This window comes from Coturnix japonica, chromosome 11, assembly GCF_054131305.1.
Source record: "Coturnix japonica strain WE chromosome 11, WE-NBRP24, whole genome shotgun sequence".
Lineage (NCBI taxonomy): Eukaryota > Metazoa > Chordata > Aves > Galliformes > Phasianidae > Coturnix > Coturnix japonica.
This window is the reverse complement of record NC_140673.1, coordinates 11,179,510-11,192,852: the sequence shown is the minus strand read 5'-3', so window position 1 is coordinate 11,192,852 and position 13,343 is coordinate 11,179,510. Positions and strand designations below refer to the sequence as shown.

The 13,343-nt window shown below is 48.1% G+C and overlaps 1 protein-coding gene across 1 annotated transcript; it reads left to right on the top strand.

Annotated features, from left to right (window-relative positions):
* The first annotated feature begins 9 nt into the window (after positions 1–9).
* On the top strand, positions 10–13,236 carry UHMK1 (U2AF homology motif kinase 1). Its single transcript, XM_015869449.3, has 8 exons — positions 10–423; positions 1,004–1,296; positions 3,887–4,078; positions 4,971–5,065; positions 5,871–5,947; positions 8,195–8,293; positions 9,214–9,302; positions 9,638–13,236. Exons 1-8 carry the CDS (start codon positions 132–134, stop codon positions 9,782–9,784), a joined length of 1,284 nt encoding a protein of 427 aa, XP_015724935.1. The 5' UTR covers positions 10–131; the 3' UTR covers positions 9,785–13,236.
* Positions 13,237–13,343: the final 107 nt, after the last annotated feature.

Below are 13,343 nucleotides of genomic sequence, written 5' to 3'. Positions count from 1 at the left end.
TGTCTTCCCGCCCCGCTTCCGGTGTCATGGCGGCCGCGGGCCGGCTGTGCCGTGTTGCGGGTTGTGGTGCGGGGCGGGTGTCGGCGCTGCGGGGCGGCGGGAGCGGCGGGGCGATGTGAGCGGGCGGCGCCATGTCGGGCTGCGTGTGGGGCGCGGCGCCGCCGCTGCTGCTGGAGGCGCTGGGCCGGCTGTGGGAGGTGCAGGCTCCGCTGGGCAGCGGCTCCTCGGCCTCCGTGTACCGGGTGCGCTGCTGCGGGGACCCGCGGGCTCCTCCCGGCGCCGTTAAGGAGTTCGTGCCGCCCCCGGCCCGGCCCGGCCCCGCTCGCCGCCCCGTTTCCCGGCCGCCTGCAGCAGACTGCGCAGAGTACGGCTTCCGAAAGGAGCGCGCCGCGCTCGAGCAGCTCCGCGGGCACCGCAACATCGGTAACGACCCACACACCCCTATGGACCTGCGGGGGTACCGGGACTCGGGGGCTGACTGCGGGGTGGGCAGCCTGGGGTGGGATCCGCGGACGGCGGCCTGGCTCCCTGCAGCCAGTTATCCTGCACTATAGGCAGCTATCCTGCACTATAGGCAGCTATCCTGCACTATAGGCAGCTATCCTGCACTATAGGCAGCTATCCTGCACTATAGGCAGCTATCCTGCACTATAGGCAGCTATCCTGCACTAGAGGCAGCTATCCTGCACTATAGGCAGCTATCCTGCACTAGAGGCAGCTATCCTGCACTAGAGGCAGCTATCCTGCACTAGAGGCAGCTATCCTGCACTATAGGCAGCTATCCTGCACTATAGGCAGCTATCCTGCACTAGAGGCAGTTATCCTGCACTATAGGCCGCCGGGGCAGCACGTATCGCCCTCACTGGCAGCGCTGGTTCCAATGGGGGGCTGTGGGTGGGCTGCTCCTGAGCTCCACTCTCTGTGCTCAGTGGGTAACGATAGGGAGGAGCACCATCACGGTGTAGTCGCTCCTGACCGAGGTTTCCAACCCATCTCTCTGCAGTGACTCTGTATGGCGTGTTCACCAACCACTACTCGGCCAACGGCCCGTCCCGCTGCCTGCTGCTGGAGCTGCTGGATATCAGCGTGTCCGAGTTGCTGCTGCACTCAAGCAACCAGGGCTGCTCCATGTGGATGATCCAGCACTGCGCCCGCGATGTCCTGGAAGCCCTGGCCTTCCTGCACCACAAAGGCTACGTGCACGCAGACCTCAAGCCACGCAACATCCTGTGGAGCGCGGAGGAGGAGTGCTTTAAGCTCATTGACTTTGGACTTAGCTTCAAAGAGGGGAATCAGGTTTGGAATGCTCTGCTCTCAAAAGCAGTTTGCGCTCAGTCTTGAGCTGTGCGGATCTGTGCTGCTTTTAGCTGCTGGGTGTAGGAGGGGAGGTGGCATGGTCAGAACGGGATGGTGCTGAGGGTTTCCTGGAAGGCTGAAATGTTGGCTGGGCCAGGAAACAGAAGCCATGATCCCATTCCCTGTGCATGTCTCTGATTAGCGTCAGTGTCAGCCTTTGTGCTACGCGCAGTCCTGGATTCCAGAGTTAATGATACAACTTCCTGGAAAGTTTGCTGGTTTTTATGTGGTCAGACTGGTGGGAGCAGCCAGCTCTGTCAGATCCCCTTTTATCATCTCATATCACATGTAGTAGTAATCTGGGCTTTGCTGTCAGCCAGTTGCATCATCCCTAGCAGCGTCCTTGCTCTTGTCTTTACTTTCATCTTATCTTCAGCAGCTTCCCTTTCTGTTACCCTGGTTGCTTCTTTCCCACGTCACTTCGCTGACCAAAGCCCTGGCTGTGGCTAGGTGTGGTATCTGCTCTTTCCCAACATGGTCAGGTCTGTGCCTGCTTTCCTTCCTTCACTGTCACTTGTTTGCTTTGGTGATGGTGGTTTTCTTGCCCCTATGGCCTCCATTGAAAGCACAGGCTGCTTGTCTTTCTGCTGTTGGCCTGTTGGAACAGCCCTTCATCTCTCCCTCTCCTGGTAACCACCTCTGAGGGGTATTAGGAATGTTTTTGATCAGATGCCTCTTAGCAAATGAGCCCTCTTTACGTGCATCCTGCCTTGTCCCTTTCCTTGCTTTCAAAGTGATTATACATTCATGTATTTCTTTGACCTGTTCTACCCAGTATTGACAGTTAGGCTCACTGATCTGTGAATATCTGAGAATTGCGTGGGCGAGCTGTCTGAATTCTTTGGTACAGCTGATTTGAATGTGTGTGCTTAGCAGCTCCTCCTTGTTGTGTTTGGTTTTCCCACGTTCTTGGCTGAACACCATTTCATGCTGCTAATCTGTCGCTATCAGCACAAACCACTCTTCTGGTGTCCTGTGTCTGATGCAGATATTTTTTTCCCTTCAGGTCTGTGTTTTGCTGCGTGCCCAGTGAGTCGTCTCCTAATAGTTGACCGTGTTTTATTTGCTTCTGCCATTCCTTCCCATCTGCTCTCTTTTGGGCTGAATTTCATTCTCTGGTTCTTGTAATTATGCCGGCTGTTCGAGTGAACCATCTGACCCTGTTCTGAATGTGTACTGAGTGTCAGCCTCTATTCTCTACCCCTGCTCAGCAGCATGAATTCCTTATCTTAGTCGAGACCACGTTCTTCATGTTTCTGACAGCTCTACTTCTTATATAACTTCTCTACAGTCACTGTTTAACGGGGAATGGCTTTACGCAGAGCAAGGTCTCAACCATGTAAATCTCTCAATGTACTTCAGATGGTAGGAGTGAAATTCCAGCTCTCTGTTTTGGCCAGTGGCAGTGACCACTGTGTTCTCTGCATCTTGAAATATTGTTTTAGTGGGGGCTGCTGAACTGCTGCTTTCACCACACCAGAGGTTCTGTTCTTTGGTGATCAGAGAGGGGTACCCAACCATGCAGTTTATCTACTGTTTCTTTTTAGGTTCATGAAATGCTGCTGAGCTCTGTTGCTTAGAAATGTCTTTTGTGGGCTTTATTTTCAATTGGAGAAGCAGGTCTTTTTGGTATTAATATATTCCCTAGGTTACCTGTGGTATTAATATATTCCTGCTACCTGTGCCTTGTCCAGGAAGTAATCTCATATATTCTTCTGTTGTTCCTTGAGTTACATCAGTGTATTATTGAACAGATATTGGACAGAGGACTCAATCGGACAGCCATGGCTTTGTCTAGTCCAGTGTGGGCTGTGGGCAGGAGGTTGGATGGGAAGCTTTCAGAGCTGCCCCCCAGTCAGCCCTCATATGATTCCATCATTGTCTTGTTTTAACTAGGCAGTGTGTGGGCATTTTCTTCTGCCAGCCACAGCAGCTGAGCAGCTATTGATTGCTGCAGCGCTTCTGACTGCAAGGGGAGAGAAGGAAGAGGTGTGTGGGAAGTAGCTTTGATAATTTCCTTGTTTGGGTGTTAAATGCCTGCATCGTTCTTTTAGTATTTTGTTCTGGAGCTCATCAGTGCTTAAATAACAGGAGCTGTTACAGATCCTCACTGTTCAGACTGAGCTGTTTGTGCTCTGGTACATGAAGCACATTTTGTGTGTTCCATCCACCTTTATTCTGAAACTTCCAGTGTCTTCTATGCATGTACTGTGACATCCAGGTTCTTTCTCCCAGCAGTGCTGTCATTCAGAGAGCTCAGGTGTTAGTGCTGTTTTGCCGAGGGGTGTTTTCTCTTCCAGATAGTCTTATTGTTTTTGTTGTGTTTTTCTTTTCCCCCCATCAACACAGCAGTGCAGCAAGTTGAGCTGCCTTCTGACCACGTAGCACTGACTGTACTGTGCTTTTAGTACATTTAGCAAACAGTATTTTGGTGACCCATATGGAATGAGCTCTGTAAAATGATTTGAGAGTAGAACAGGGAACCTGCATCTGTGAAATTAACTTCCTGTGTTTGCTTGGTCTTGTGTAGGATGTGAAATATATTCAAACAGACGGGTATCGGGCTCCAGAGGCAGAACTGCAGAACTGCCTGGCACAGGCAGGGCTCCAGAGTGAGACGGAGTGTACCTCTGCTGTGGATCTGTGGAGTCTGGGAATCGTTTTACTGGAAATGTTCTCAGGAATGAAACTGAAACATACAGTCCAATCTCAGGAATGGAAGGTGAGCAAGAACTGCGGTTGGCTTACACCGAACAAGTTCTCCCGCTGTTTTATTTGTACCTTGGATTTGTGAGGTAGCACCTGGCAACTAGAGAGCATTACCTTGATGTTTCTATAATCCTATTGTCCTGGGAATTAAGGTTTCAAAGCCTTAAAGACGTGCAGGCCCTGTAGGACTGTGTCTGAACACTGTCTGCGTTTAGGCTACTCAAATTGCACAGCTCCAGGATTCTGTGTCTGAAGCCTGTCTCCCCCCCAAGAGCTGTGAGGTGAAGTTTTCTGGCTGTAGTGTTGCACAGATGGAAGAATGAAATAGCTTGGTGGTGACTAGTTCAGCAGCACCATGCTGCTTAACTGTTATTTGCTGTTTTGAACCATAAAATCCAACTCTGGACCCTTTCTTGTGCAACCTGCTGTAGGGAACCCACTTGTGTAGGAGGGTTGGACTAGCAGTCTTCAGAGGTCCCTTCCAGCCCCTGTGTTTCTGTGTTAACTCTAATTTGGGATTTTTTTCCCCTACATCTTTATCCTGAGAAAACAAGAGGAAGGCTCTGGACTTTGAACCTTGTGCCTGATTCCGTCCTCTCCTTTCTGTGAAATAACTTTGTTTCCTGTTTCCCTTTCCAGTAACAGTATCCTTTCAACATCATAAGGTTCTCAGTAAGAGCAAACCTGTATGCACATGAGGCTTTCCAGCTTTCACATAGGCAAATTACTCAATCTGAGGTGAGCCTGCAGCATCAAGGATATCTCGTGTAACACCAGAGTGCCAGAGCCCTCTGCGTCCAGTTCAGAACATGATGCCTAACCCACTTCTCCCAGCACCTAGGTTATTTCAAGCTTGGCACTATTATTTCCTTTCACCTCTAATTACTGCTGCTTTTTCTTTTCAGACAAACAGTTCTGCCATCATCGATCGCATTTTTGCCAGTGAAGGGGTGGTTAATTCAGCCATTCCAGCTTATCACCTCAGAGACCTTATTAAAAGGTACCTTTACTGCCTTTATGAAATGTTGCTTAAAGATGTGCCCTGTGAAGTCTTGTGCCTTGCTCTTGGCAACTTAGAACCTACACCCACAATACCCTTGTCACTGTGCTAGTAACAAGCTCAAGCATTAGCTGTGTCAGTACTTCACACTAATGAGTCTGTACTTGGAGAAAACTGGAAAAATAACAGTACAGTGAAAACTTTGCTGCCTTAAGGGAGTGTTGTCAGAAACAAAAGAGGGGGCAGACAGTATTCAAATGTACTTGTGCAGCTCTGTGCTGAGAGGTCTGTCTCTGACTTGTGACACTTCTTTGAAGCTGCAGAGTGCATGAGGCCACAACTTGGCAGAGAGTCACTTTTAAAGTTCAGCTGGGGATGCTCTCAGGCAAGCCCTGTGTTATTAGCTGCTTTGAATCCCTTTTGTGACAAAATGTGGGAGCTGCTTGGAATGCAGTTGCTTTTGTGTGACTCTAGATATGTGTCTGAGACAAGGGTGGAATGGCCTGGAGAGGTGGAGCTGGAACATATAATGTTCATTGTAAACCTGTCAGTGAGTAACTTCCTTAACTTGGTGTTCAGAGGCATCTCAGAGCAACACCTCTTGTATTATGCTCTGCAGATGCTCTCAAGGGATCCTTCTGCTGTGATTAAGCTGTGAATCGGAAGATGTACTCTTGACTGTTCTCTTTGTACCATGAGTGCCCTAAAGATAGGATACTCCTTAGTACTGCTTTCCAGCACAACTTGAATTTGTCGATGAACGGATGTTGCATGCAAGAGCATAAGGATGTCTTTTCTCTTCCAGCATGCTTCATTGTGACCAAGGCAAGCGAGCCTCTGCTGAAAAGGCTTTATGCAGCCCATTCTTCAGCATTCCCTTTGGTAAGTTGTGCATGTTGTCTTTCATCACATGGAGGTGCATTTGTTTCCTGTCTTGTCCTCATTGCTGCTTCCGTATTTTTGTGGCACTTGTCAGACCTCTGGTACTGCAGCAGGCAGGTCAGAGTGCTGTCCTTGCTCTCAGCACTGCTCTGTCCGAGTGGATGTGTGGGCTGTGATTTTTCCTTCCCAGTAAATTCTGCTCAGATTGAACTGTCTGAGAGTGCACTGTGACAGCCTTATTCAACCAAGGGGACAGAAATAACGAAGGTACTTAACTGGTATTTTGACCATTAAGGTGCTTTTGAAGAGTATGATGCTATTTATGGTAGGTGGATGGATTTTACTGTGCTAACAGATCTCTAATTCAGAAGCCAGAAATATGAGCAATATCTGGTGCTTGCATCTGCTACTGCCTCCTCTTTGCAGGCTGAGCAGTCCCAGTGTGTTCTCATGGTCCTGGAACCCATCTTGGGCCTGAAAAGCAGGGAGCAAGTCAGGGCCTGCCTCTTGCGGTGTCCATGTGGCAGGTCAGACAGATGCTACCTTGTTTTGATCTGGAGCTTTCTCTTCAATTGAGAAAAAAGGTGGTTTATCCCCAGGACCCTCCCTGTGTGGGTTGCAGGCTGTCAGCAAAAGATGAGCTGGGACAGTCCTGCTCACACCCCTCTGCATTTCTTGTTCGAAAAGCAATACGGTAGCATTGTTTAGAGCTTGCCTGCTCTCAGGAGCACTGGTGAAGAGCTCCATATCCAGCTTTTCTGCAGCATAAATCGATGCATCCAGCTTCTTGATGGGCTAGTATTTTCCCTTGAATCTGAGCCCTATTTTTCCCTAAGCTGCTTGCAGTGAAAGCTGTTAAGCATTGCATCTTCTGAGGTTGCATTTAGATGTTGGGATCTCAGCATATTGAACAAAAGTAACAAACTCATTCCTGTTTTAAAACTTCTCTTGCATTTTAGAAACTGTGACTGTTGTAATCAAAGCCACCTCCCATAAAAGGAGTTGAACCTTTCTGCCAGACTTGCTCTAGAGCAGAGGGAATAGTATATTGGCAGTGCTTTCTGGTCTCATTTTGAACACACAGACCTTAAACTGTACCTGTTTGTACTAGGAAGGTGCTTCTGTGGTTAGTGCTACAAGTTTATACAACAGCTTTGATTTTTCTTAGTTGCTTCTTTGCCCAGGTTATACGTAAGCCTGTCTGCACAAAGAAGCATTTACAGCTGCTCTCCTATGAAGGCTGAATATGATCTACCATTACCTTACCATTGGACAAAGCTGTTCTGTTTAGAGCAAAGACAGCTGAGAATGGCTTTCCTTGTCATTTACAACCAAGTCTTGACTTTCCAGTCCCTCAGCTTCTTTACTGAGCTGCTCGTAGGCTGCAGCCTGCTGTGTTGTCAGTGTGGTTGGTATCATCTGTGACTGAACAGGAGCATTGGTGCTAGGCAGAAAGTACGCCCTAGGACAGAAGGGTGTTGCAAGCAATGCATTTGTCAGGTGGCTCTGTGCTGTAGGGGTTTGTTTGCCTACCTTCTCTTTATTTCTGTTCCTGTAAAGTTGTTCACAGGATCTTACCTTCATTATGTGACCCGAACTTCTTAGCATTGCTTTATGTAATTAAACATTTTCATTTTTTTCTGCTGCAAGATTGCATGCAGGTCTTCAAGACAACATGCTGCATTTGGATTTTGGTGGCGTTAAGAAGAACTTGAATATAATGTAGAATCAGCTGAGGCTTGTGCCTTAGTATAGCTTAAGGACTGAAGTTACAGAAGCCATCTGGCTTGTTTCTAGCTTGTGTGGTATCAGCAAGAGGAGGAGCAGGTTGCAGAATAGTTCTTTCATCTTCTCTCATTGCTGTATATAAGGGAGGGGTAGTTTGCTCAACTGTCATAGCCCTTGAGGTCTCATCAGGCTCTACGTCTGAGCTAAGCAGGCACAATTCTAGTCTTAATTGCTGTTAGCTTTGTAATTTTAAAAGCAGTTTCAAGTGCTGGCCTCAGTGGAATTGCAAACTATACTGAATCCTTTGGGAAGAATCTATCAGTGCACAGGCAAAGATATGTTGGAAATGGGGAAAATACATTATCTGTGTGAACGTAGGTAATAATAGAGTGAAGCAAAACTACACTGCAAAGAGCAGGAAGTTGTTGTGTATGATAGGAGTGCATATTGAGTCAACTTTGCGTTTTTTGTGCTCCTTTGATTTCTTTTGTTTTCTCTAACTTTGTGGGTGTTGAACAGCTCCTCATATTGAAGATTTGGTGATGCTCCCCACGCCTGTGCTGAGGCTGCTGAATGTTCTAAGTGATGCTTCTCTGCAGAGTGAAGAAGAATATGAAGGTTGGTGTGTGCTGTGCAGTTCCCACATAGCAATGTCATCTTGACTGTTCTGTTTGGATTTGGTGATAACCAGAGGAGCAATTAATAGGCACAAGAATAACGAGCTTCTCAGCTGAGCTCTGATACCAAGAGGGTCAGCTGTGCCAACAAAAAATAGGCTAAGACTGAAAGGTTGAAGCAGAATGAAGAGCTTAAAGGGAATTCTTAAAGAATCCCAGATTTCAAAAAAGATTGGGTTTTATTTTCCTATTTGGTTAAATGCTTAACCATTACAGTACCTGTAATGTGTTTGTGGCTCTGAGCTTCTGCAGAACGTGCACAGGACTCTGTGGAGCCCAGGGGCAGGATCCTCAATAGTTTACAGGTTGACATATCCAGGATCTCATCACAGAGAACTGAAATAAATTGAGTTCTTAAACTGTATCAAAGCTATACCTCATAAGTAGCAGGGCATGTTTGTGGAATTCACTTTTCTGCTCGCTTTCAAATCCCAGTGAGTGACACAAGCTAGAGAGCTCAGGGGACAGGAATTTGAAAGGCTGTGTTCTGCTCACACAAAGGCTGTTTGTAGCAGCTACTTTAGTTCCCCTCCTCCAAGTGCCATAACCAGAAATAAACAGTCACAAATCATGATCGATTTAGCTACTGGAAAGCCAGGCTTCACGTGCAAAGAGAAGTACTGTCTTCAGGGATTCCCTGCCTGCACGTCTGTGACTTGGGCCTCAGTTCAGACACTCTTTTTATATGTGACTGTTGAGCAGCATCAGTTTCTGTTGTGGGAATCCTTGATTGTTGATTTTAAATTGAGAGGAAAAGGCTGTGCTGACTGGAAGTTCTGGATGTGTTCATTTAGCCTTTGCTTGTTTCTTTGCACGCTCTAGTTTGCAAAGTGAAAGACAACCAGTTCTTTCCTTTCTCAGATATCCTGGAAGACATAAGGGAGGAGTGTCAGAAATATGGACCGGTGGTTTCCTTGCTTATTCCAAAGGAAAATCCTGGTAAAGGCCAAGTAAGTGGATGGAGGGAAGAGGCTGTGCATTCATTCTCATGGTTGCTCTGTGTGCTGCGGGACTGCTTTCTCAGCTCTTGACTGACAGCAGTGCTAAAAATAGCTGGTTGTCTTGAAGGCCAGCACGCATTCCTTCTCAGATATGTAAAGTTCCCTAACCTGAGAGGACCTCAGAAACAGCTTTAGAAGGGGGGTCTGAGATATGTGAGAGAACAGGAGAGACCAGCATGTAGAAGAGGAAGTGTTGAAGATGTAGAGCATTATCATAATTTCTCCTACCTTACAAAACACACGGTCCACAGAATTGAGCATTACTTTTCCTCTCTCTTTTTCAGGTCTTTGTTGAATATGCAAATGCTGGTGATTCCAAAGCTGCCCAAAAAATGCTGACTGGAAAGATTTTTGATGGCAAGTTTGTTGTGGCTACGTTTTACCCACTGAGTGCCTATAAGAGAGGATATCTGTACCAAAACTTGCTGTAGGCCGTAGCAACAATCAGGAGAGTTGTCTCACTCCTCTTCCTCACGTGTTTTACAGTTGAATGTACAAAAGAGCTTCCTAGCCCTGCTTCTGAGTCATCTGTAAAGGAGAGATGCAAAGGACTGAAATGGGCTTTGAAACCTTTACTGCTGCTTTGTGATGTGCAGAGGAGGCCTGGATGGCTTTAAGTGTGTGCTTGTGTGTGTGTTTAGTGCTTGCTTGTTTACATTGGATGTGTGGCTTTGCCTGCTCTGGTGGGCACTCTGGTGACTGGAAGGTGGCTGTGGGAGCCCTGCAGGCAGAACAGGTCTCAGCAAGCACTTTCAAATGATGGAAGTGAGACCACTGAATGTCTTGTCCTTAGCGCCTGGTTTTGCTCTGCAGAGAGGATTTCTTTATTGAGCTTTCCTATAATACCTGTGTTCTTCTCTAGTTGGGAGGAGGAAGACCTCCCTGCCTTTAGTTGCTGTTTGTGGTGAATCATGAATCAAGCAGAAGCACCACCCTCACCCTCTTAAGACTGTATTGGGAAGACTTTGGGTTTCCACATCCCTTAGAGCAAAAGGAAGGAAGCAAGAAAATGGTACCTGCTGAGCCTGCAGTGCTAGCCTGTCACTGACTGCTGACCCGAGAAGAGCCGCATGTCTCACCTGGCACAAATGGCATGCTGGGCTCGGGGAGCCGAGGTGTGGCTGAGCTGAACTTGCTTGTGTGTGTGTGGGATAGGCAGGGACCGACCGGGTGTGGTTAAATGTCATCAGAGCAGTGCCAGCCTCAGTCCCAACACAACTTGTAAGCACTTTGTAGCCCGAGGTGATGTGAAAACTGTCACATGGAGTCATCTTTCTAGCCTGCACCCTGCTGTGCTGGCACTGACGCTCTGAGCTCTGATGCCAAATCATCTGTAATATGCAAGTGTCTTTAGGTGATGTTTTTGGAAAGGAGTGTGCAGTATTCTTTGTGTGTCTGCAGGACTTCTGCCTGAGAGTCTTACAAGAAATAACCTATTTGTCTGTTGTTAGGTTCCACGCTTGGCTTTTCTGTGTTGTGCATTTTGTTTTTGCATTAACCCACCAGACTTGTCGTAGATTAGAAGCACTGACACTTTTGGTCCTTCATAGGTTGCACAAAGGGCCTGAGGCAATCTGAGATTCTGTTTGGAAAGGGCTTGGCCAGGAATCACTCTTAACTGGCCAGAACTGATGTCTTTCCCAGCATCAGGGACAACAGCCGCAGGCTTCTGGAGAAAGAACCTGGGTGAGCAGCATCACGGCTACCCCCAGAGCATGTTCCCTGCTCATGTGGCTTTAATGCACAGGCAGAAGATCCTCCTGTTAGCATGGAGCAGCCAGATGGTTACTTCCCACAGCCCAGGGGCATGTAGACCTGTATCTGTGTGCAGGGACAGACAGCTCGCTCCCAGCACGGAGCAGCCCTGCACAGAGGGGAATAGCATATTCCAGCCTGCAGCCCTGGTACGAGGTTAGTGATGAGGAGAACCCTCCTATATCACAAACCCTCCTGAATTCTTTCCTCCAGCTGGAATACTTGAAGGCAGCTGCCCAAACTGTCTCTGACAGTTAATCATACCTGAATTAACTTGCAGTTTACTTCCTTGCAGTTTACTTCTTGCATCTTGCTGATGCCCGACTTGCTGGAATCCTTCAATAGTCCTCCTGATTTTTTTTCCCCATGTGCATGTGTGCAGTTTGTTGGAAGAACCAACGTCTGTAGCATTTCACTAGTCTCTGTGCTGGCCTGGAGGCCTGGCTACTACAGCCCTTGCCAAACTTACCCAGAAAGGACCAATCTCTTTGAATTTTCTGTAGCCTTTGAGGTGGTAGATTTTTCCAGGTATAAAAATCCTGCGGTGAGTTTTGAGGCGTGATTTGCTGATCAGACTGTTCACAGAATTATGCTACTTTGGTGTACGTAGCTGTAAAGCAGCTTTGTGTAATGGGGTGTATGATTCGTTGCTTTTAATTCAACTGTCCTTGTAGTGAAGCAGCTTTACTGTCTGGGAGGATTCAGATGATGGTTGGATTAGGGGTTTTTTTCCTATGTGAAGAGCAGTGTTTAATTTGTATCAAGAGCTCTGAATGTTGCTAGGTAGTAACTGACCTCAGCTCTGAGTTTTTGCTGTCTCTGGCAGCTTGGCCATTGGTACGAGCACATTGGCCCAGAAATTCCCATGATCAGTGCCCCTGTGTTAGCAGCACTGAGCTGGCTGTGTGTGCCTCAGCTGGCAGAGGCAGGGCTGAGGGATCTGCCCAGCTAAGTGCCAGCCATGGGAGCATGAAAGGCTCTCACTGATAGTGGGACCTGTGCATCTCTCCAATGCTGTGAGCTGCTCTGCTTTCTTTTGAGCTTATCTCCTTGGCTTAGGATCTTTGGTTAAAGGTGAGAGTCATGCCAGGAACTAAATACATCTGCAAGTTGCAAACTCCAGCCACCACATTTTCTCACTGGATGCTCAGTGAGACCAGGCTTGAGCACCGAGTTGAACAAAAAACCCAAAGCTTTTGTCTTTTTTTGCTTTTATTCCTGCTGGCTGGAGTTGAAGATGCTGATCTCTGTTAGCGGGTCCAGTCCCTGACTTTTCCCTGCAGGGAGATGTAGAAATTCCTCAGAACCAGAAACATTTTAGCATCATCTCTCACCATCAGCTTGATAGAAAAAGGCTTTAAAACTCACCCTGGTGTCTTATTGAGCTCTAGGTGGCTTGGCTAAAGCACGTGTCCCTTAACTCTAGATTGTACCTGAGTGTGCACAATGGTTTGATCTGCAGTGACTGTTTTGCTGTGGATGGTTATGGCTCTCCTTGGCTCACGGTACCACTTGAAGGGGTGAGGTGTTGAGGTTTTCCCCCAGGTGCTTGCGGGTTCCTTGGTCTGTGCTGCAGGTAGAGCTTCCTCCTATGAGCTGTCTTTCTCCAGAACTACAGTGGTGGGTCTTTCCCTGGTGCTGCAGCTGTTGTCTGAGGTCTAGCGTAGGATGGAGCTCCTGCAGAGCGTCTGGAGAGGAAATGGTGACTGGGGGAAGGGAGAAATCTGCTTCAGGGAGAAGGATGAAAGGTGAAATGTCTGGAGACAGCACAACTGTGCCTGGTGTCCCTGTGTGCGGGGCCTGTCCTGGCTCTTAAAGCTGAGGGTGAGATGAAATCCAGCAGCCGGTTTCTGCTGCTGTGTGTGTGTATGTGTGTGAGCAGGTTGAGATAGAAAGCTCTTTGTTTCCAGCTCTTTATTACACACAGGGAGATTAACTTTGGGTCACTGCCTGAGGCCGGGCCAGCTCCGATCTTCATTCCCATCTCCATCCCCACGCTCTGTATGGTGCCAGCACAGCACATCACACCTCAGCTCCTCCCCCCTCGCCCGCTCCATCGGGTTCCGTGTGAGCTGTTCCCGTTGCGCTCGGTCCGTCCCGATGATCAATAAATGACGCTTGGACACACGGCAGCGTGCGGACACTTTGTGTGGGCGGGCGGCTGGAGCGGCGCCTGGGGCTGCCCGTAAGCGGGGCTGAGTGTCCGGCTGCGTTGCACAAGCAGCGCCCCGAGCT